This window comes from Austrofundulus limnaeus, unplaced genomic scaffold, assembly GCF_001266775.1.
Source record: "Austrofundulus limnaeus strain Quisiro unplaced genomic scaffold, Austrofundulus_limnaeus-1.0 Scaffold331, whole genome shotgun sequence".
Lineage (NCBI taxonomy): Eukaryota > Metazoa > Chordata > Actinopteri > Cyprinodontiformes > Rivulidae > Austrofundulus > Austrofundulus limnaeus.
The window spans coordinates 368640-393433 of NW_013952733.1; the positions used below are offsets into that span (position 1 = coordinate 368640).

At 37.0% G+C, this 24794-nt stretch overlaps 1 protein-coding gene across 1 annotated transcript in view; it reads left to right on the plus strand.

Annotated features, from left to right (window-relative positions):
- Window positions 1-24794, plus strand: part of arhgap10 (Rho GTPase activating protein 10) — a 46427-nt gene that overhangs the window by 13483 nt on the left and 8150 nt on the right. Inside the window, exons 4-20 of the mRNA XM_014022470.1 lie at window positions 2004-2075; window positions 2299-2400; window positions 4368-4478; window positions 5070-5174; window positions 5462-5591; window positions 6075-6181; window positions 6300-6394; window positions 6961-7042; window positions 7228-7270; window positions 7351-7419; window positions 7860-7934; window positions 10005-10089; window positions 11782-11840; window positions 15259-15364; window positions 16711-16870; window positions 19057-19198; window positions 21055-21214. Of these exons, the coding sequence (XP_013877924.1) occupies window positions 2004-2075; window positions 2299-2400; window positions 4368-4478; window positions 5070-5174; window positions 5462-5591; window positions 6075-6181; window positions 6300-6394; window positions 6961-7042; window positions 7228-7270; window positions 7351-7419; window positions 7860-7934; window positions 10005-10089; window positions 11782-11840; window positions 15259-15364; window positions 16711-16870; window positions 19057-19198; window positions 21055-21214 (1703 nt within the window). The remainder of the gene's footprint in view (window positions 1-2003; window positions 2076-2298; window positions 2401-4367; window positions 4479-5069; window positions 5175-5461; window positions 5592-6074; window positions 6182-6299; window positions 6395-6960; window positions 7043-7227; window positions 7271-7350; window positions 7420-7859; window positions 7935-10004; window positions 10090-11781; window positions 11841-15258; window positions 15365-16710; window positions 16871-19056; window positions 19199-21054; window positions 21215-24794) is intronic.

Here is a 24794-nt window from a genome sequence, read left to right on the forward strand (position 1 = left end):
TTACAAATGAATTAAAACATGTCAACAACAGACGACTTGTCCATCCAGCCAGAGTCTGACCCAGAGCCAGAGGAGAATGAATAAATCGTAATTTGTAAATTAAAACCTTTTTTGGCAGTTCTTTTGCAAAGACTGAAGTAATAGTTCAGAAAATGTCATATAAAATAGAGAAAACTGAAACATAGTTGAAAAACTGAATTCCAGGTCATTTAACTGAGTTGAAAAATATGACCCAAACAGATTATAAAGATAAGTTTAATTTCTCTAGATTCTTAGAGACTCCAAGTACACAAGAAAATGTATTTAATGGTTAAAAAGTAGATTTTACATAATACGCCCCTTTTAAATACTTTATTAATGTGATTTATTTCATTAAACAGTCAAATTGACACTACATTCAGTTGTCCCATAAATGAGAATACGGTGAGATATTTTCTTTTTTATTTTTATTAAATTTTTTGGTGGTAACTTTAATATTCAAATTTCAGTTATAATTACTACATAAAATAGATTTTTTTTTTCTTTTAGTGCAACAAATAAGAACAAGTCCAGACTGTTAGTGGTAACATGAATGTATTGTATTTGGTCAAACATTTTACTGTACATATTTGTTTGACATAAAACACAAAAGTGAAATAATGGAGTGAGAGAATAAATGTATGTACTATATACATCTCTTTCTTATTACCCCCACCCCCACACACACACACACACACACTCACCTACACAATTTTTAACTGTGAGAAAACTCTTACTGTGTTTTCTCCAAAAAGCTTTCAGTTTATTAGGTTTCAGTTTCTGACCGTCGTCCATCATAAATTTAGACCAACACTCAAAAGGATTTGTTTGTAATGCACTATGCATTTACATCATTCATTAGACAGAGCAAATTACTTTACAGCTGCTTACTATAGGAAAAATGTGAACGGCGTGTCTCACAGTCATTGTCACATCACCTGCCTGGGAGTGGTTGCACAGATGACTGGAGTGCATGATGGCATTATTACACCCAAGCTCTGAAATAACAAGCTGGATGTCATAAGCAGCAATAGGCTGCAAATTCACAACTGAACAACTTCTCAGTCTGTAATAAAAGTAGCTTGTGATTCACAGTGCAGTATTAAAGTTAGGTATTTTAACAACTGCAAGAAACAAAACACTCAGCAATCGGAAAGTTGAATTATGTCATTTGAATACTTTGCTTTTGAATATTATAGATGTTTGTCATACTCCTGTGAACAGAGATACATAGTTTATAGAAACCCAGGACTTTGTTTAAATGGCCGTCTCCTAAAACCTGTAGTGTCTGAAGTTAGTGTGAGAAACCATCATCAGTAGTTACAGAACTGTTGCTCCGGGCTCAGACCACAATGGTAAGCACTCCTCAGCACAGTGTGGTGACATCACAGTGCAAAGTAAGGGAAACAGGCATGCTAGCACACACACGCCCTCATGTCAGCGCTTGCAGAAACACCACAGGAAAATTACACTGATCTTATGTTATCACAGGCATTAGGTTGTTTCTGAAACTTACAGTTCCACTTTCCACATTTTTAGTACAGCAGATAAAAATAAAAAAAACAGGAAAAAAGTTTCATCTTTGATCATTAAAGTCCAAGTTTCAGTTTTATGATCGCCGTTTGTCTTGCTTTTATGAATACTAAGTTCACACCTAGTTTAAAAATATTTTAGTAGAATTTACAGTAGACAGAATGGCTGAGAACATGGTTTATACATTTACTTGAGACTAAGAGCATAATGGCCCAGCTCTGAGTTAAGTCAGATACTTTATGTCTTGCTTTGAAACGTAACCTCCAGAGTAATTCTTAGATGTTAGATATCATCCAATTCAATCTAAACAAGAAAGTCTGAGCTTGCAACAGTCAAAAAGGATGTCAAAAAGTGTTAAAAAGTGTTACACAGCAGTCAATTTTGACCTCACACAATTATTTAAATGAGCTAATTTACTGATATTAACATGATGATATCTGTTTTCTCTTTAGATGAGGAATATCACAGAAACTTTAATGACACCTCTGGAGAAGTTCAGGAAAGATCAGCTCGGTGCAGTAAAGGTAATGCATAATGGTTCTTTTCCTTTTCTCTCAGTTTGTTTTGTTGGACTTAATGGATCTACTGGGATGCATGATGTACCTTAATGATTAAAAGTGCCTATTTTGTTATTTCATGCTTGTAGCAAATGAATTGTTATGCACACAAGGTATAGAATTTTATTTTATTTTATTTTTTTTACTCACATTCCCTAAACTAACACATTGTTTCCCCCTTTCTTTTAAGGCGGTAAGAAAAAAGTACGAAAAAGAAACCGAAAAATATTACAGCTCTCTGGAAAAACTTTTGAACATGTCAGCAAAGAAGAAAGAGCCACAACTACAAGAGGTATTTACCCTTGCCTCAAGTCTCTGACCACCTAATCATTATGACAAAAAAGCAAAATTAAACAGACATATCTGCTGAAATGGTTTATTTTGCTTGGTGCTATAAGGAAGTCGCCTGTTGTCACCATCTGGTGAAAAGTGTGTGCCAACAAGCAGTGGTTTTCATCACTTGCCTGCAAAGGAAATGCTTTTTTTCTTTCTTTTTCTACTGTACCACTAAGGACAGCCATGGTTTTCTTTAGTGTCTAGAACAATAGTTGCACAACAATAGCTTCACAGACTTGAAACCACAGTTTCAAATGTTGAAGTCTTCAGCAGCCTCTTATGTAACAAAGCTTCTGTGCTCTTGTGTTGATGCCATGTGGTTGTGAATGCCCAAAGAAGACACTTGAGTCTGTGAACATTATTTCCACAGTATGTTATGTTCTCTCTGACTCTTATGACAGCAGATTCGGTGGTGCCAACACTGATTTTTAACACACGTGTGTAAATAGTCGAAGTGATTCGTTCACAGCCGTGAGAGTCATGAACTGGATCAACCATCCAATCCGTTTTTTTGTCAGCTCTCTGATTAATGAATGGGAATTTTAAGAATGCTTGTTTAACGTGAAATCAAGTTGGGCAGCCCTTGATTTTTAGTGAACAAGATTTGCCCAATTTTACTGTTTTACGAATGCAATCCTCATTCTTGCCAGTTTGATATTTTTATTTAGAAATGGCAATTTTCTTTTGGAAGAAGTGAAAGTCTTGTATAGTTCCTAAACAGATGCTGTCATACTCAATTGCTAAATCAGTTTGCATGCTTGTGCTTTTTGTTTTTGCAAAGCCAATGAATAGATGGATGTAGTGCTGGACGATATGGCTGAAAAATGTATCATAATATAAGTATTTCATATCACACTATTGATAATTATTGATTAGTTTTTTTGTTTTGCTTTGTTTTACCTATTTGAAATAAGGACAAGGAGAATAAATGCTTATTAAGACTGCCAAACTGGTGACTTGGCCTTTCCAGTTTTATCCAAAAATTTCTCTCAAGCTGTAGCACTCATTTACTTCTTTCATTCCATGTCATTTAAAAAAAATAAAATGTATTTTCAAGCGGTAATGAGGCATGGTGGTGAATGATGAATGTTACTCAACACACTGTTGCTAGCTTACCAAAGGACCAGCTTACCATGGGACATTGAGTGGCTAAAGCCTTTCCTATGCCTACATCCCCCAGAATGCCATGCGATTCTGGTTAGCATTATACAGTATATACAGTATATAGGTAGTCTCTCTCACTATATCAGTCATTTGAATACTAAACTTAAAGGATTGGTGTTTGGTATTGTTTTACACTGCTGTTGTTTTAGTATTAACAAAGTTCAAGAAAAATTTAAATAATTCTTAGGTGCATACACAGAAAAATAATGAAAATGGCTTTACTGAGATGGCTACAGTATGTTGTCAAAAATCTATAAAATACAAATGAAGGTTAAACATTTTTAAAACAAGCTGAAAAGGCACTTTCCTTTACAAGAGCACATTTCTTATCTTCTGAGTACTCTGAATTCCTTTATTTTTTTCTTTTTAATAAAGTTCACTTTGACATTGACTGGTTCTGCCTTTCCTGTCCTTGAAGAGAGAGACTCCTCTTCTAAGTGCTTCTCTTGGTTTTCTTCTTTTTTCCTGTTAGGTGGGGGTTGTGTGGCTTTCCTTTGTCTAAATGAGGAGTGAAATGATGGAGGGTTTTGTATATTATATTTGTCATGAAGGCATCGGAGACACGCTTGTTACGTAGGAATATTGTTATTATCTTAAATGGTTTATAGAAGTTGATCTGTCAACTGTAGATGTCTTTTTTATAATAATTTAATGGCATAGCAGTTTCCCAAACTATAGTGTTGAAAGCGTTTCTTCCTTGGTTCCCCACGTCTGTCTGTGGCTATAATTATCCTGGTGTGTGTTCCCCACCTCTTCCAGGCAGACGTCCAGGTGAATGCTGTGAGACAACACTTTCAGGAGTCGTCACTTGAATATGTGTGCAAATTACAGGAGATCCAAGAGAGAAAGAAGTTTGAGTGCGTGGAACCGGTGAGTCGCTGTGCTGAGCACAGATGTAAGCTTTGCTTTCACATTAAAAACATGAAATCAAAGTTTGTTACAGTGTTAGTCTGCTCACATGTTCATGACAAATTAAACTAAATCACATTGCAGTTTTTTTTTTAAATAGGTTTTAGTAGTCATTTTATAGGGCGTATGATTAGATTGAAACTAGTTGGTAAATAATCTTTAAGAAGTAGAAATGGATAAATTTGTAAACATGAGCTGTAGCTTTAAAAGTTACAGACTTCGTTTAGTTCAGTGAGTCAGCCTCACACAAACTGGACATAAAAAGGACTTTAAATATTATTACTGGTTTGCTAAAACACCATGTTTTAGAAAAAAAAAACTACCTGGTCTGACATAATACATCTGATACTGTGAATATAGTAAAAATTAAGGTTTGTTTTAATGGAAAAACAAAGATAAAGTGTCTAAAGGAATGCAGATTAATTACAGCTTGGCATTACTGGTGATCTTTGATGATTTGGTCCTTCTGTTACAATACAGGACTGTAACCTTGTTAGAAATTTTGTTTTTCCTACTACAACCTCACACTTTTATCTCTTTGATTTCTTGTAGATGCTGGCCTTCTTTCAGACTGTATTCACTTTTTACCACCAGGGTTACGAGCACGCCAAGGACTTTGATCATTATAAAAGAGCACTTGCGATCAATATTCAGAATGTAAGAAATATTAATGTTTTCTCATCATATTTTTATCAAAATAATTAATGGAACTAATGTTTGCATTTATTTTATTTATTTATCATAGACATATGTCACTATGACAAAGCTACAGAGAATAGCATGCATTGATGTTCTTTTTGTCTTACAGATTTTTCAGAATTAGTTAATATGTTGAATAGTTTGTGTTAAAAAGAAATCACTTGTAACATTTTGTTTAGGAAGCCATATTTTTTAGTAGATCAGTAAGGCACTTCCTGGAGTTTGTGTTTGCTCCTCTCACTCAGACAAGGAATCGATTTGAAGGCACGAGGTCCGAGGTGTACGAGCTCATGAAGAGGATCAAAGAGGCACCCCAAGAATACAGACAGACCAGCCCAATCAGTTTTGAAGGCTACCTTTATGTACAAGAAAAACGTGAGGCTTAGATACAGTTTGAACATGGTGTGTGTGTGTGTGTTTGTGTGGGCTGGCATTCCCTACTTGTGGGGACCAACTGGTACTTATGGGAACCTAAACCTAGTCCCCATGAGGGGAAATGCCTTTGGTGGGTCAGGGGTTAGGTTTAGGACCAAGGTGTGAATTGAGTTTAGGTTAGGTTTTGGGGTCGGGGTTAGACTGTAGAAAAGAATGGAAGTCAATGCAATGTCCCCATAAAGATAGCTGTAGATAGCTCTGTGTGTGAATGTTCTCCAAAGTAGCAATTTAAAACAAGAACTTGTGCAAAGATGTATAAAAATATTGTAATCAGTATTTTTACATCACAAAATTGCTATTACTTAAAGTATACTCACATGAGACTACAATGACAGTTTTTGATGCAATTTTCACAACTGCGCTAATGAACTTTGATTATCAACATGGACTGTGTTAGACGTGTGTTTTGTGTTGTATGTGAAGGACCTCCTCCTTTTGGCTCAAGTTGGGTGAAGCGCTACTGTACGTTTGTCAAAGAGCAGAAGATCCTGCACATGGTGACTTTTGACCACAGATCAGGTGGAAAGATTGTGAGTGTTTACAAAATGCTCTGCTTTTTTATTTGTTTCTGTTATGCTTGTGATATTTGGTGTCCCCAAAAAACATTTTGAGTGTCACCATTAAGTATTTTTATTTTATTTGTTATAGGGTGAGACCGAGTCAGTCACTCTCAAATCTTGTCTTCGCAAAACAACAGACACGTTGGACAGGAGATTCTGCTTAGACCTGGACATAACAGATCGGTACTTTATCGCCTCACTCTGTTTTACAAACCCCTTTATAGAATCAAGCTGTTTGTAACGCTGTTTGTTCACCTGGAAATGCCTCTTGGAGGGCTCTTGCAAGAATATTTTCTGATGCTGCTTTTTTTTAGCATTATTAAATCAATCTTACATTTGTTCGTTATGTTAAAGAGCTTAAATTCACATGCTTACTGAATGTTATTCAGTGTTTTGAATTGCAGCGGGCAGGGTATGAGCGCTTATCACACCCTTCCGCAATAGATACCCCATTCTGTCACCCTATTTAATCATGCCTAGCACGTTCTTTGTAGTATTAATAGAAAGGAAACTTGAGCGAGCTTGTCTCGTCTGACTGTCATGTTATTTTATACCCATTTGGTCCTAAATGATTGTAGGGGTCATAAAGCAGTTGAAGCTGAAGTTTGTAGTTACAGAAAATCTTGTTTCCTTTGACAGAGAGTATTTTACTGTCGTAGAGAATACTTATACACAGAATGTTTCATCTTGACACTGGAACACGTCTCTAAGGCCTGGTCTAAAGTTAATGAGGTATGCATCTGTTACAGGCCGGGGACGGTCCTCACTGTGCAGTCCCTCTCAGAGGATGACTACAAGTTTTGGATGCAGGCCATGGGTGGGAAGGAACCTGTGAGTCAGCCTCAAATGTGTCATCATCATCTGCCACAGACTCTCCTTGATCAGCTTTCACAGCTGCCCTATAGAACACTTATCTTTTGTTTCTTTTACTTAAACATATGTAGTTACTACTAAATGACATAAGGGTCTATATGTTTGGAAATCAAAACATAAATATATATGCTTTTTTTCATCAGCTTGGATGTTATCTTGGGAGGACTCTTTCTAAAGAAAGGGGAAGTAAGTTTCTTGCTACTCTTTCTAAAAAAAAGGGTTTTGCTAAAACAGCTTAATTTTTTATTTTTTTTCTCCACATTTAGTTGACGCCCAGTTGGACGATGTGGGGTTAACTTTCTTGCAGAATTCCATCAATGCAATAGAAACAAGAGGTGAAGTGAATTTATATTTACTTGTGAATGCACGGAAAGGTTCAGTCCAGAAAGCCGCAAAGTGTTTAATATTGGTCTGTAATGTAATAGTGTCTGCATAACGTCTTAGTTTGTACACAAGGGGGCAGACTTTCTCCAGTAACTGGAATAAATGCCAGGGAGCAGGTGCTTCAGGCAGCTTGCTCTTTAAATATACAAATGCTTTTTTATTGAGTAGTGCTTTTGCTCTAATTAATTAGCTTCAGTGCTCTCGTGAATTTCTAACCTAATTTGTTAAAAAAAACTTGACCTACTTTCCAGTTTCTTCATGCAAATTGTCAACTGTGATACCAAACTTACTTCATTTATAAAATATTAATAATCTGCAAAAAAATGTCCATCCACAAGTTTTTATCATTTTGTCACTGTTGTGTCTTATCAGTTTTATTATTACTGATTAGGTATTGATGACCAAGGCCTGTACAGAGTTGGGGGAGTGAGCTCTAAGGTGCAGAAACTTCTCTCATTAATGATTGGTAAGTTTTATTTTTTTTCTGCCTCTGATATAGTTAAAATTGTGGTCACAAATAAAGTTTTGCTTAGTTAAAAAACAAGTTTTGATCATTCGTGGTATCCTGATGTTGTCTAATTGAACGATTTTTAAAAAATGTAGTGACTGGAAATCACTGCATGACTCAGCTTATCTGTACCAAGTTTCTCTAAAATGCAACAAGTTGGAGTGTAAATCTTTGCCTTACTTTGATTAAAATTTTAAACTCTCCACACAGTCAGCCAGCCACCGTATGTCCTATTAGTATTCTTGTGCTTTTTTAGGTTTTGCTTCATCAACACCCCACCAAGCCAGCGTCTCCTCTGCTCGTGGCAGGCTTGTTCTGTCAGCTGCCTGTCTCGATTGCCTTTATGCCTCTCACTTGTCTCTATTCCCTTTCAAGCAACTTCTTTCCTGTAGAGCTTGTTCTCTGTCCTCTCTGTAGCTCTATGTCTGCTCTGTGGTTTCCTGCTGTCTCCAGCAGACACCAGCTCACTTTCAGCTCTGTGTTCAGAATGACAACGAAGTCAAGCAGTCGCCAGACTGTCTCAGCTTCCTCTCGCTCAAAAAACCTTCCAGCCTGCCAATCTGCAGATTCACACCATTAACACTTTGCTGTAAAACTTTAAAAAGTTTTTTTAGATTCGGAGTTGCGTAATAATCACGATCCCCGTTCTTACTGTTTCATAGAAAAATACAGATTTCATCCATTTGATTTCCTCCACAGACACATGAACACTTTAATAAAACAAAAAGCAGTTCTCAGGTCGCCTTGAAACTGCTTTAAATTAGAAAAAGACTTTAAATTCTTTAGCTCTCTTTTATTTCATCGCTCAGCCATCATTATGGCCACAGTGCAGTCAGCAAGGACACATTGATAAAAAGCTCTCCCATCATATTACAGAACGAACAAAGAAAGCAACCCCTATTAAATGACAGACAACCATACAGCAGGAAGAAAACTGTGAAAGTGAGATCCTGTATGTGTCTTTGTTACAGACGGTCGGGGCAATAAGCCGTTGTTTTTATAGCATTTAGATTAAAAAATCCTGGATTATGTTTTTATTATTATTGAAGTTTTAAAAGTAAAACATACAGATTTGAGGAATCATGGTTATGCTTGATGATCAGAAAATGTGTTTTTCAATCAACCGACTTCTCCTTTATAAAATTGTGTGTGGTAAAAAAAAGGTATTTGCTTTGATCAGTATCATTCCATATCCCCTACATTTAAACTTACCTGTTGTGTTATATTTGCCACATTGACCCTTTAACATCAAAACAATGAGCTGAACTTCAGCTGCTGGTTTTTTACAATAGTTTTTTTAAATGTTGTGCTGCTGCAGCATTTTTCTCTTTTTTTTCTGATTACCTGACCTGAATGTTCTGAGATGGCCTATTAGTGCAAAAGGAGTCTGCAGATCCTATCTATCTTGAATACAGACACACGCCTGTCTATAAATCCTTCTTTGCAGAAACTGACATTGAACAGGTCATTTATGTAGATGGTGTAGGCAGAGGAACTCATTGCCCTCCTTCCTGCAAAGCCAAGATGAAATTAGAAAATTACTAGAAGACCACCTACCAGACACCGGTGTGGTGACTCAGGCCCTATGCACTATAAGTATCTTACTCTAACTTTTTTCTGACTCATTGCATTTCCACATCATCTTTAATTCAACAGAGGTTTCTCAAGGTGTGACTAAAGCTCCCTGAATTTTCAGCATAACACACCTCTGGAGTCCCTGTGGAGTCAGTGAAGTAGTAAGGGATTAATTAAACTTCTAATGAGTATAAAACTAGCAGCTCTGTACCAAACTCCAACTTCTTTCCACATCCACTGAGAATACACACAACTCTGTGCTACCAGCGATGTCTTTTATCCTCTTATGGCTAATTACAAGTTACATATTTATATTTCATTTTAGGACTTGCTAAGTGGAACGTCAAATAATATAGCCTTTAACTTTGTATCGTGTGAACAGATTTGTCTAAATGCAATTTATATGCCAAGTATCTGTATTTCTTATAGTAATGTTTTGTCTGATTCATTTAGATGAAAAAAGCAATGAAGTGGATCTATCAGCCAGTGAAGACTGGGACGTGAAGACAATCACAAGTGCATTAAAGCTTTATTTGAGGTAAGCATCAGAGGAATGACATACCACATGTTCACACCTAAAAACTATTTTGTTTTATTCTTTATATTTTCTGTGACTGTTTTATATTAAATGTATTCATTACAGTTAAATCATTCAGTTATAGCTCTGTCTCCATTTAATGCAGTTTTTTTTTTTTTATTCTGCTGGACACACCCCTTGTTATTGTCATATGACTTTCTCAAGAGTTTATTATTGTTGGGTTATGAATTTTTTGTCAGTGATTGCCAGTGTTAAAGGCCATACATGCATAGTATTAATTCAGCCATCAACCTTATTCTGAATAAGTTAGCATTGCCGCTTGCAATGTCTTGATTACACTTTCATATTTTTTCACTGTGAAAAGAAAGCTAGTAATCATTTTACCAAAACATTTGGTTTTGATTGGCTTGATTTTGTTTGACCAGGAAGTTTTTCTACTTTTTAGTGTATTGCTAATACAAACTGGAGTGATAATGCTATTCCATTTACTACAGTCAGCATTAGTTTGAATATTATGTGTGCATTTTTAGTCTTTTTTGTAAACTTGACTTTTCTAAAACTGGCATGATCATGGATGTAAGGAGTAAGTCTGTTTACACCTATATTTGTTTACATTTAGTAAACTATAAATTAGGCTGTTGACTGAAGATAATGGTAAAGTTTTAAAAACAAGGCTCTCAGCTACTAATTGGAGCTTATCACGATATCTGTGTGAACATTGCAAAGGACGTATATCACACCTGATATCGTCATTGCAGTATTTACAAATATCATCGCCGTTGCAAGATTTTCTAATATTTTAGTCCTGCGACTAACCAACCAAATTTTAGCTCATTTTGGTAAAAGTGGCTTAGTTATAGCCCAGTTTGTGTTTGCTTTGACCATTATCTTGAATTGGGGTGACTACAAAACCCAGTGTCCATCCAATAATTTTATTAAGATCCATCTATTGGTTTATGAAATATATTTTTTAAATGGTACAGTCGAGTGCACACACATTTGTTCTTCTTTCATCATGGGGACTTTGCATTGACTTCCATTCATTTACCGGTCATTTCTATAGCCATTCCCTGACCTATAAACCTAACCACAACAGTACATACCTAACCCTAAATCTAACTTAAACTCAGTTTGCATTTTATTCCTAACCCCTGATCCACCAATAGTATTTCCCCCATGGGGACCAGGCTTTTGTCTTCCTAAGGAATAGTGGATCATCTCAAGGCTGTGTACCCCAAGGAAATGGACAAAAAATGTCCCCACCAGGCAACAAAAACATGTACACCTACACATGTTTAAAAAAAGTTGTTGTCTTCAGTCAATGAAGATAAATTGTACTCAACATTTTGTAAAACAGTCACTGCCATCTAAACGTGGTTCATTCCATCAACATATCTATATTATTTTACCTGGGGGCATAAAGCAGGTCAAGCTCCTCAGTCTCCTCTTAAGCTAAATACTTTTGGCCATAATCCAGCTGCAGCGTGAATATACCTTCAGATGAACTTGGCCATCTCAACGCGTGTGCCTTGTAATTCCATCCACAGGCCTAGTCACATTAATCATTGCTATGTGCAGCCCCTATAAAACACCGTGCCAGCTATTTCTGTCCTCCTTGCTCACTTCTACTTACCACTTCCACCTTCAGCCCACTCCCACCTCCACCCTAATTCTCTTCTCGTCTCTGTGTAGGAGCCTACCTGAGCCATTGATGACCTATGGACTTTACAAAGAGTTCATCAGCCCTGCGAGTAAGTTTCACCTTCTCATGCACTTATTCTTCATCGGGATACAGATTCTGAACAAACACAGGTGGATACACTCACTGTCAATTTTGAAAAGTGATGCAACAAAGTAAAGAAAAATACTTGAAAATTGTTTACATGAATTTGTTCATTTGTTATATTTGATACCTATTGCACCTTTACACTGAAGCAAATTCCTAGTCTGTGAATCCTGTTCATTGACAATGGTAATAAAACTGATTCTGATTCTGATTTAACCAATTTTTTTTTAATTGATGGCCTCCCTTCTCCCCTTATAGCATCCTCTCCACACCATTATTATGAAATGTTTTTTTTAATTTTTTTAATTTTTTTTATTAATAGAAGAAAAAGAAGAAGAAAGAAAAAAGTGAAATGTAATGAGAGTGAAAAAGAGGTTAGAAGATATGTAAAATATATGTTGAGAAAACACAAGACAGCACACTGGACTTCTTGGCTCCACACCTACAAAACAAAGATAACAAAACCACAGCAACAAAAATGCATATCTATATAATTATAATGACTTTAGCCTTGCTGAAAACCATACCCGTATACATATATAAATTTATACATATACACATAAACATACCCCTATCTACATATCCAAACACTTTCATATACATATATATACACATACATACAGTGGGGAGATCAAGTATTTGATACACTGTTGATTTTTCAGGTTTTCCCACTTGCAAAGCTTGTAGAAGACTGTAATTTTTTATCATAGGTACTCTTCAACTGTGAGTGATGGAATCTAAAACAAAAATCCAGAAAAATACAATGTATGATTTTTAAATAATTAATTTCCATTTTATTGTGTGAAATAAGTATTTGATACACCAGAAAAATGAAACTTAATATTTGGTACAGAAACCTTTGTTTGCAATTACAGAGATCAGACGTTTCCTGTAGTTCTTGACCAGGTTTGCACACACTGCAGCAGGGATTTTGGCYCACTCCTCCATACAGATCTCCTCCAGAGCCTTCAGGTTTCGGGGCTGTCACTGGGCCACACGGACTTTAAGCTCCCTCCAAAGATTTTCTATTGGATTCAGGTCTGGAGACTRGCTAGGCCACTCCAGGACCTTAAGATGTTTCCTACAGAGCCACTCTTTAGTTGCCCTGGCTGTGTGTTTTGGGTCGTTATCATGCTGGAAGACCCAGCCAYGACCCATCTTCAGTGCTCTTACTGAGGGAAGGAGGTTGTTGGCCAAAATCTCACGATACATGGCCCCATCCATCCTTCCCACAATATGGTGCAGTCGTCCTGTCCCCTTTGCAGAAAAGCATCCCCAAAGAATGATGTTTCCACCGCCATGCTTCACGGTTGGGATGGTGTTCTTGGAGTTGTACTCATCATTCTTCTTCCTCCAAACATGACGAGTGGAGTTTAAACCAAAAAGTTCTATTTTTGTCTCATCAGACCACGTGACCTTCTCCCATTCCTCCTCTGGATCATTCAGATGGTCATTTGCAAACATCAGACGGGCTTTGACATGCGTTGGCTTGAGGAAGGGCACCTTGCGTGCACTGCAGGATTTTAATCCTTGACGGCGTAGAGTGTTACTGATTGTTTTCTTTGAGACTGTGGTCCCAGCTCTATTCAGGTCATTGACCAGGTCCTGCCATGTAGTTCTGGACTCATTCCTCACCTTCCTCAAGATCAATGACGCTCCACGAGGTGAGATCTTGCATGGCGCCCCAGACCGAGGGAGATTTTCCCTTATTTTGTATTTCTTCCATTTTCTAATAATTGCACCAACTGTTGTTGCCTTCTCACCAAGCTGCTTGCCTATTGTCCTGTAGCCCATYCCAGCCTTGTGCAGGTCTACAATTTTATCCCTGATGTCCTTACACAGCTCTCTGGTCTTGGGCATTGTGGAGATGCTGGAGTCTGATTGATTGAGTGTGTGGACAGGTGTCTTTTATACAGGTAACGAGTTCAAACAGGTGCAGTTAATACAGGTAATGAGTGGAGAACAGGAGGGCTTCTTAAAGAAGAACTAACATGTCTGTGAGAGCCAAAATTCTTACTGGTTGATAGATGATCAAATACTTATTTCACACAATAAAATGGAAATTAATTATTTAAAAATCATACATTGTATTTTTCTGGATTTTTGTTTTAGATTCCATCACTCACAGTTGAAGAGTACCTATGATAAAAATTACAGTTCTACAAGCTTTGCAAGTGTGAAAACCTGAAAAATCAACAGTGTATCAAATACTTGTTCTCCCCACTGTATATATATACTTTTTGTTTTAGTGTGGACATTTTTTTAAAAGTAGGTAAAAGTGTAAAAAAAAAAGCACCCTGACTGAGACGTGTCACCACCAGGTGTAAAATATATATCAAATTCCTCATTTCAACTAGATTTTAAATATTTGAAAACCACTGTTCATTGTGTGTCCTCCTGTGTGTATCATATTTGGTTTCAGTATTGTGTCACTTTACTAGTTGTGTTTGTTGATTCCCACTTTGTCAAACAGTCTTGAGAGTTTGACTTGTACACCTTTCTTTAACTCTCTGCTCTATAACCTTTACTTGCTGACTTTCTACCTTTTTTAACATTTTATCAATTATATGAGTAAATAAAACATTACAGGTTTTAGAGCAAAGTTGTCCAATAACCTTCAGTAACAAATCAACATCACTTTATTCACCCACGTAACATAATTTCAGTATGAAATGCTTTTGAAGCCAGCCAAACTTGAATCTAATTACAACAAGTGCTATAATTGGATCAGGTTGATGTTTTTATCAGGCACTCGCCATGCCCTTATAACGAGGAGGAAAAATGGATTAGTAACGAATATATTTTTTTAAGAATGACAGCAGCCATAAGAATTTTTTTCTTCCATGTTTAAATCCTTGTCGTTTCCATAGTAATGATATTTTGTGTGTCTGTGTGTGCTGCTGTGTGGGCGTTCAGATGCCTGTGTCTGAGGAAATGTTTAGAAGATGATCTTGGAGGTTTTTAACACAAACCTTTTACACGATATCGACAGCGACGTAAAGCTATCTCCCACCGCCAGCATAGATGTTCCTGCTGCCAAATTCAGAGGTGGTTTAGCCCATCACACTTCTTCTTCATTTATATGAATATATGAATATGAATATGTCTTCATATAATATTTAGGTCTTCACATCTCTCATCATTGTGTCTTTAAAGGTCTTACTGTTTTTGTTTTTTTATATATAATTATTCATATTGCCAAAAGCTTTGTAAAATGTTACAGGGTTCCCTTTTCCACTAACTTATCCAGTGTTTTGTTTATTTTATACCTCAAACTGTGTATACAGTGTTGCGTCATCTGTGCTGGCTTTTTGCCACCTTAGGACTACACAGAAATCCATGTAGATTAAAATGAGCGCATGGCTCTCTCTGCGTTTGAACAGAGGGCAGTAGTCCCGAGTCTCGCATCCAGGCTGTCCACTGTTTGGTCCACAAACTACCAGAGAGGAATCGACAAGTCCTCGGGCTACTTATGAAGCATCTGGCCAAGTGAGTGGTCATAGTTCACCCAATCTCCACCTCCTCTCTCTCAGTTCTCTCTTTCTGCTCTTCATGTCTGTCTCCTCGTTCTCACTCCACATGCTTTTTCTCTCCATCGCCCTCACTCCCACTCTCTTCACTCCCCCTTCCCTGCTGTCACTCCATCTCTTCTCCGTCTACCCAGTGACTGCTGGCTGACAAAGCTGACTTTTCTTTTGCCTTTTCTTGGGTCATTTTCATGTTTATGCAAAGTTGTTTGGGGAAGATAATTTTGCCTGTATCATACATGTTAATCATCCAGTTTTGCTGCCTAACAGAGAGGTGAAAAGAACAGGCTACTCAAGTCAAGGTTTCTATTAGGAGTGCTCCACAGAACCCTGGGTGGACTATTATTATGCATCACTGCCTTTGGTGGATTGGATAGGAAGAACGATTTAAGCAATAATGTTAGCTAACATTACAAGGTTTTACCTCAGCATGCTTTTTATAAACTAAATATGAGCAAATTGAAGATAAGTAAATAATCCCTCTTCCCTGAGGCAGTTAAAGTCTGGTGGATCTTATTTCATAAAAACCCACTGCAGATTCGAGCCCTGGTTAAAAAAAAAAGAAGAAGAAAAAAAGGCAGCGCTATTGAAATTGAATTGGGATTATCCAGCGTGAAATTCTCCAGACTGGAGACTTTAATTTTTTTTTTTTCTGAAGTTGGCTTGTGTGCATGTCCTGCAGGGAAAGGAAGCAAAGCCAGAATTTCACACTCCTATCTGAAATGGTTTCAGAGATGTTATAAATATGAGTTGTCACCAATGTTTTTGTCTTCAAAGGCATCCTTTGAAGCAATTTAAACAGTCTCTCTGCTGCTATGACACACATCATCTTATTTTGAGTGTGAAATCACTTTGCATGTCCAGATAAGTTGAAATAAAGGTTTTATCCACTTTTTGACCCCCTAAAGTAATCTCTATTGAAGATGTCCCAGTTTAAAATGAATATAAAAGACATTTACTTCTCAAGAAAGTAATGTCTTAGATATTAATTCGAACGTTGTGGCTTGAGAGTGGAGCAGAGCTTTGAATGAGAGTGACCACATTCACTTGGTGCTCACACTGCATATAGTTACAACAAAACAACCTTAATGCAGAGTTACACTTATAGCATTTATTTTGTATTGTTTTAAGTGAGTATGGCCATCTACATCTTTATTTGTTACTGTTCACTTTTAAAGATTACAATCCTTTGCATTTGTTGTCCTCCTGTAGTTTTATCTGTTCTTTATTTTGATATTTTTTGGATGAATGTCTATTTTTTCTCTGAAGTTTGAGTAAAATGTCATACATGTATTTATATTTTTTTAGTGTGGCAGCTCACAGCAAATCAAATCTAATGACCGTGGCCAACTTGGGCGTGGTGTTTGGCCCCACATTAATGAGGCCACAGGAGGAGACCGTCGCTGCCATCATGGACCTCAAATTTCAAAACATTGTGGTGGAAATCCTTATTCAGCAACATGAAAAGGTAACACTCACAATCTGCTTTTACCATTGCTTTGTAGCTGTGTCCAATGTACTTTTACAGAGTATTGCATTTAATACAAAAACGGGAACAAATCTGGTTCATCCTGCCAGTGCAAACTTTGCTTATAATTGTGTTCCCATCTGCCATCTTTAACTGTACATACTGAAGACTGTGTGTCCCGGCAACACAAGATAAACTGAAAGTACTAACAGAAACTTCAGGTGACATACCAGCAGTAAGCTGCATCTTTGTTTACTATCCTAGGTGGCAGATAATTATGTGATACTGAAAAATAATAACAGTGCAAGCAAAGCAAAATAGATTTTTAAGTCTGCTCTTTTGTACTGTTGTTTTACTTTTACATTTTGTATTTTACTCCAGGATTAGGAGTCAGGTTTTCCCATTAGCAAGGAGAAGCCCAGACAGCTGAGATTGTCTGTATTCATATTCCTTATCAATTTGCTGCTTGAAACATTTTTTTTCAGTTTCTTTTAAACAAAACACAAGTAAACTTCTCAGACTTTTCACTTGAGCTCCTGAGGCGGCATATTTTAGAGAGAAACTAAGGCAGAGATCCCCACCCCAGGTCCTCAGGAGCCACTGCCCTGCATGGTTTAGATGCTTCTCTAGTGCAAAAAACCTGATACAGTACATCCTCAGCTCATCATCAAGTTCTGCAGAAACCTGGTGATCATTGGTTCATTTAAATCAGAGTTGTTACTCACAACAAAAATATGCAGAACAGGACTCTTAGGATAAGTTGTGGACCTCTGTACTAATGTACAAATGAAAAAAGATAGTTATTACGCTTAGATATTTATTTCAGTCTGGCCAATAGGGGGAGCCCTGAGTGCTTAAACCTGGCTTGAAAACTTGACGTCCCTTTTAATATATGGAGTTTATTTATTCTTCAGGTAAATTGTCTAGATTGGTAAATTCTGTCTTTTTGAATTTACTTATTTTAGTTATGTCTGTCTAACTTTGTGTATTTTACTTGATTGTGTAATCTCTCCAGAGTGCTATTAATTGGTGTTAGTCCTAAAACAGTGGTTACTTCTCCTTGTCAGTGGAGAAGAAATCTCAGAGGGTAGTTTTCTAATCTGAGAAGAACTGCACTCTGCCCAGAATCAGATGAGACCAAAAGCTTTAAGTGTTATTTTTTATATGTTTTTTCCTTAGCCATATTAAATTGAAGAAGTTATAAATAATATCTTCACCAACTCTCACAAATCTAAAATGAAAATGAACAGGGTGTATGGTGCTCGTCTCTGAACTACCTGGAGTGTCCAACAACGGCCGGGTGTTAAAAAAAATGAAGTGTTAGAATGCAGCAGGACCGTTTTTGAAAGTACAGCATGTTAGAGCAGGGGAAAGGCTGAGCAGACAGACAGGCATTAACTTTCTTCACAGCTGAGTCCCACTCCAGACTGTTGATACCCCCAGATACCAACAGTAGACTGTTTTACATTCACCTCCATGTGTAGAGCGAAGCAGCAGAAACTCTCAGCCATATCAGATTTCTCACTTTTTCTATCTCCAAACTTTTTCTCTCTCATGCCCTCCCCTCCTCTGCGTTTCTCCAATTCACACTGTCTAACTTTCTCTCTCTCTCTCTCTCTCTCTCTCGCTCTCTCTCTCGCTCGCTCTTCCCTTCCCTGCCTCTCTCCTCTCTGCGTCTGTGATCCTTTCTCTGGCTCTGCTGAGACTTCCTCTCTTCTGTAGCCGTATACTCTTTCAACTCATCACATCTAAAGTTTGTATGTAAACATGGTCCGCTGTAAACAGGCTGCACCATTTGGCCAGGTCCTCTCAAGCCCAAACCGTGTTTGTTACTTTTCACTCTTTCACAGACTGGGTTCAAATTTTCTGAGGGGGAACAATCACCTCAACTTAGACTAAGATTTTTTGGCTCAGTGGGATTTGTGTGGAACTGCATTTATTTATTTGTATATTTGAGAGAGAGAGAGAGAGGCACTGATATAACCTTCTTAAAAGCAGCTTTAAGGGTACAGTCAATGTAGTGCACAGCTTCCCCGGTGAGGATGAACTGTATCAGCAAATACTTTTCTGTCTACCACTGCATAAAAACTGAGTTTTCAAACTTGCGTGGTTAGTAGCTGCTGCTCTTGGAGTTGCTGCACTTTAAGGTTGCGTTGCGCTGGAGACTCACTCATGTGTTCATTTAGATTTTTACAGACGCTCCTGACTTGAGCCCACTTTCACCTGCTGGCCTGGTGTTGTCTGCTCCCACGAGGCAGTCTAAAAAACAGAGTCGACAGAACCGGCCCCTGGCGGTCTACAATCCACAAGTCCTTGACATTCAGAATGGTAAGAGGTTTGCAAATTTGCACTTGTCTTTTCACATTTCCTGATTTGTTAGAAGAGTCATGAAAAGCACTGCAGCGGTCAACTCATGTATTTGTTCATTTGTAGAGGGCAAAGTGAAATCGGAAGCAGCACATGAGTAATGCTGTGTGTGTGTGTTTCCCTTGCTTTTCTAGACAGCCGTTCATCCATTCTGCTTCACACTTGGCAAATGCTTCACTGAGGTCCCAAAGAAGTGCTGTGTTGAGTGTGAAGGAGTTTGGATGAGTTGTTTTCATACTTTAGTTAAAAGAAGTATTCTGTAGCGCCTTCACGATACTGAGTTCTCACTCGTCTGCTGCCTGTTTGTCATCAGGGGGCATTGATGGCACTTAGACACACAGACTTCCATTTAGTGAGCTTGTCTTTACAGTCATTAGGAAGGTTTTAGCTTTGTTTTAAAAAGCTTACAGTATCACAACATTGTTTTGTTTTTGTTTTGCTTTCCTGTTTAGAGTTGTGTTTTCCCCCCTGTCTTCGAATGTCTTCGAAAAGATTTGCAGGGAGATTTAGGTCTGAACTCGGTGACCCTTAGTCAAACTGTAAAAGTTTAATACTTAATAACCACTCATTTATAGTTTGAGCTTACTGATAGTTGTTCCTAGTGTTGTCATTTAATTAGTTGTTTTCTTAAAAAAACCATTATACTGTATAGGATTGTTGAATTTATGTAAAGCAGCTCACATCACCAGTTGGGGTAATTTAAAGTGATTTTTTGGCTTAGCTTTGCAAATACTTAAATATCAATTAAGACAAATTAAACTGTTACTTCCAGTCCAAAAATATTGTTGAATCAGTTTGATTTCCCACTCGTGATTTTTTTTTTCCCTACATAATAAATATATTTGTGGTTGTAAGAGTATTTGTGTATGCTGTATCAACATTATTCATGTGTGATTAAAATTACTTTTTGAATTTGGTTAATCTTCTTGCTACTTTGAAACAAGGTTGAAATTTTGAATGGAAAACATTTTCATACTGCCTGTTCTGTAGTTATTACTACAACTCAAAAGGCTCTAAGCATGACACACTGACCTCTGTTACCTCCTCTCCATAATCATGTGTAAACAGGTTTACATCTGTGACCTTTACGTGCCCTTGTGTACTTGTGTTCCCTCTTGAATTTAATGAAATGGGAGTCTATAAAAAGGTCCCATTGTGATTCATCAGGAGAGCAGATCACCTGACTTGCTGACCCAAAATCTACTCCCAACAGTTTCTGATCTATGGTTCTTAAAATCCCCTCTTCTCAGTACCAAAGGAGTCTAAATCTGCCTTTCTTTCTTCTACTGTGGGTTATTTTAATATCAGGGGATTAAAAAGTGTAATCTTTAAACCTTTGTCTTTCCTTATGGAACCAACATAATGAGAGCAAAAGCAAATATAAGGACATTGAAAGAGGAAACAGAAGAGTGTTACACAGATGGCTTTTTGAAAGCCTGTGTGGCGCTGTAGGTGTGACATCAGACTGTGTAGAGAAGTGCAGTATTCTGAATATTAGAGCTGATTAGCATGTCACCAGTTTTTCTGTTTTGTTTAAAACAGCTCAATTTAGTATCAATAAAATTCAGTGTTATGTTATCAGTGTTCTTGATATCTTAATTTACTGAGTTTTAAACTGAAATACAAAAAGCTGGATCTTCCAAGCGTATTTTAGCTTTTTGCCTTTATTATTAGGAACAGTATAAACTAATTTGTAAGTCTCACATGCTTTGACTGAGGTTTGTATTCATGAGGCTTGTATTTATACGGTTTTTATTTATTTATAAAGATAATGTTCTGCTGCCCGACCGTAAATCTTCTTCTTCCTTGTATGTCAGCAATAGTAGATGGCTCTAACCCGATGGCAGATGAGACGTCGATGGGCAGCAACGAGTCTGTGTCCTCGCAGTCATCGTCAGCCTCGACCTCAGAGCTACCTGCAGAGAAGAATGACCTTGCCTTGCTTGCTGCCAGCTTCAGTTCAAGCAGCAACTCTCAGTGAGTGTTTCTGCATGCTTTTATTATGAAACAGTTTGTTTCATGTATATGAAAGGTTGCTGAAATACAAAATAGACTAATGCACAAATTAATGTGTGACTTGCTGATCACTAAAACTTCAGATGTTAACGGTAGAGTTTTTAAAGTGGCCAAAAAAGAACATTTCTATATTATTCACTACACATTAATAAACACACTCTACAGATGCAATGTTGTCTCTTAATGTTATCTTATAAAACATCTGTACTTAGATTTAAGGAGTAATAGTATTTAAAATCACACTTGAGAAAAACTTGGGAGAGAAAAAAGACAGATTAAAAAAGTTTATAAATAATTGTGGGATTTTAAATGCTTAATTAAAAAAGCGTAGAAATATAAATCTGAGAATTTATAATAAGCCAAAGCCCAACTTAGTTTAAGCACAAATATTTAGCAGTAAATCTGAAATGTGAGGTGTGTTTTTGTTTGTTTGTGTGTGTGTTTATTTTTTTTTTATTTTTGTTACATTTAGACTTTTTTTGGACTCTGGGCACATTAGTTATATATATATATAGTTTATTTTAATCTTTGATTAATTGTCTTTTTTTGTTTTATTTTATAATGGAAAGTTTTTCATCAAAACTAGATTTTAAGTGTTTTATAATTCAGAAAATAGCTCTCTAGGTCAGGTAAAAGTAACTTCCCAGCTTTTAAGCGAAAAATGCTTCTAAACCATAGACTTAAATGGTAGATCACCAGACTGAGCCTCGCCCATACTGTACACTGGTAGCATCTGTGACAGCATGGAGGAGCAGAAACAGACCAAACAGGGCAACAGCTCACAGCCTCCATAGAAACTAATAGATAAACAACAGCTGAACTGGATCTGTTTCACAAATTATCGGTCATGTTTTTACAATAAATTAATATGTTAATTTCATTCAACAATCATGTAAAACAGCAGATTTATACCAGAAAAAATATATAATTTATTAGAAACAATGATCTAAACCAGACCAGAAGYCAGCCTGTAACTTASACTTTAGCTAGTTGAAAAATGATGACTTCAGCWAGTAATAAAGTATATTTATTATTTCTTCTTACGGTCATAAAAATAAGAATATTTATATTTACCAGTCAACAGTTAGAAAATGTTCTCTGGTTACAGGATGAAACTTGTCTCTATTAGCTAACCATCTTCTCAACAGGTTCCTCTAACAGAAACCGAAAAATACTCACATTTATAATATTATTTTACACTCTGTAGGTCTAAATATTAATCAGAGGACAAAGTAATATTTAATAGTTTGTGTTAAATTGTTGCATGATTCAACAGTGCTAAACTCTGTATATGCTCCACAAGCTAATATCTGCTAACCAGTTCAATAAATAACAGTGATTACATCAACGTTATAAGATTATTTTAATTTTAAACGGTTACATTATGTTCTGCTCAGATCACATTGAGCTAAATAAGATCAAATCTGCTGACTTGTGTTGTAAAATGAGATGTTTTCCTGTTTATCTTCTGTTAATAAATCCATAACACAAACAGCTTTTCTGACATTATTTAAAACATTAGATATATTATATAAACTGTAAAATATTAATAATAATTGGGTTAATATTATTAATAATAGTTTTTATGATTTCTACATTGTCAGTCCTTGTTTTCTGCTCTGTTGTCAACATGTACAGTAATGGGAAATCCAGAGTCTTACCCGTTTAGCGTTAACCGTTAGCTTCTCCAGCTGATCACACAGTCACATGGTTTCTGCACACTCCAGCTGTTCTATATAAACTTCTTGTTCTAACCACATCCAGCTTCATTCATCATAGACAGCTCTTAACCTTTTTACTTCTCTGTGTGTTTTAGTTGTAGCTCAGTTACTTCTTTGCCACTTTGATAAAACACATTTTTGTCCAAGAAATTCAATCAATACTTCTGTGGACAAACTCAATTATGGGATTAATTTAGTGCATGAAGCATTTGTAGTTATTTTTGATCGCCACTTGCGATAAAATAAATCTTTTTATTGTTCAAGGTTTTGTCATACAGCATCTCTCTAGTCTAGTCTCTCCTCTGTCCCTCGAAGTCCTTGGCTCTTTTTGTTGTTTTCAGCCCAGAACTTGCCTTGAATGCTGATGCGAGAGATGAATTATTGGGTTATGCTGCAGATGTTAGACTCACTGCTGTGTCATGTCTACAAATTCACCTTGAGAAAGACTGTCTCTCATTCACCGTCGTCTTCTCTGTTTTCTGGGAAAAAAGGAATAAAATTAAAATAAATCCCCTTCATGGCTTGACCGGACAGTGAGGTTCCTTTGGTGTATGACCTCTGTGGGTTTATGTCTGCTTATGTGTAGGCATGTACTTTTTATCAACAGAAATGAACAAAATGGACTTTATATACCTTGTCTAACCTACTATTTTTTTTTCCTCTGGGTGTTTTTTGTGCTTTCCCACATATGTGGCATCATGTTGGAGGACGGAAGGAGCAGCCAGGAGGAGGTCATAAATCTCAGCTCTTATTTGTTTGGAAGACAGGTGGCCGTGCGTTGGCCGTGTAAATCGTATTGACATTGGAGCGAAATTCATCTTGTTTACCCTTATAGCGGCGGCCCCTGTCCCTTTATGAAGACTTGCGCCATATGTCACAGGGTGTCGCCCTGGCTTTGGTCACTCATAAATCTTAGCATGTGCGATGGTAGGGACCTGTTAGCGCAGCACCTCTCTGGCGTTGAACACATGGATTCGGCTCTAGTCCGAGCCAAAAATGAGCAGGAATCACGTTTGCTAAATTACTTCCAGCCAGTCTCTGAAATGTTATATCTATACTCTGCTGTGCTCCAAATACACACCTGGACAACAGTGTATTTTGGTCAGTTTTCTGCAAAATCTGCGTGGTCATACAAAAAAGAAATGCATCCTGACTCACATTATTCCCCAATAAGATTTGTATGATTTATTGTTTCTGTGACTTTCGTTGACTCAACTCATTTCTCCTCCTCAAATTCAGTCAGTTACGTTGCATCTTCTCCCAGCAGCACGTTTGCTCCAAGTTCTTCCACATTACCTTTTCTGACATTTATTTCTTTTTCTTCTGTACTGCCCTACCTCTAGCCTTCCATGTCTCTTACAGCAGAAAGCTATGGATCATAAGAATGTATCCAGGCTGATTTCCTGCCCACCCAAACTGGCAGCTTGGCTGTAGGTTTGATCCTACTTTCTACTAGAATCAGGGTCTAAATCCCACCGCTGCCCATCTTCCTTTATACTAAAGGAAGATGATAGTCTCTCTCATCCCCGAGTCAGATCCTTGCCAGGATCAACGAGGCTTTGACGCTTGAGGTTGAAATTCCTGCAGTAATGAGAAACAGCCGTTTACTTGTGTAGATGAATTCCTACTTCTATTAAACTGATAGGGAGATAACCCTGATGTTCGTATCATAAAGCAGAAGACCTTCCTTTTGTATTATTGTTTAATTTTGAAGTCATTACACTAAATACTGTAGTTTCTTTCAGACAAATTATTTTAAAAAAAACAGTTGTGAAAAGTTGAGATAAATAGTACTGGAATTAGGATGGATTTTTTTTTTA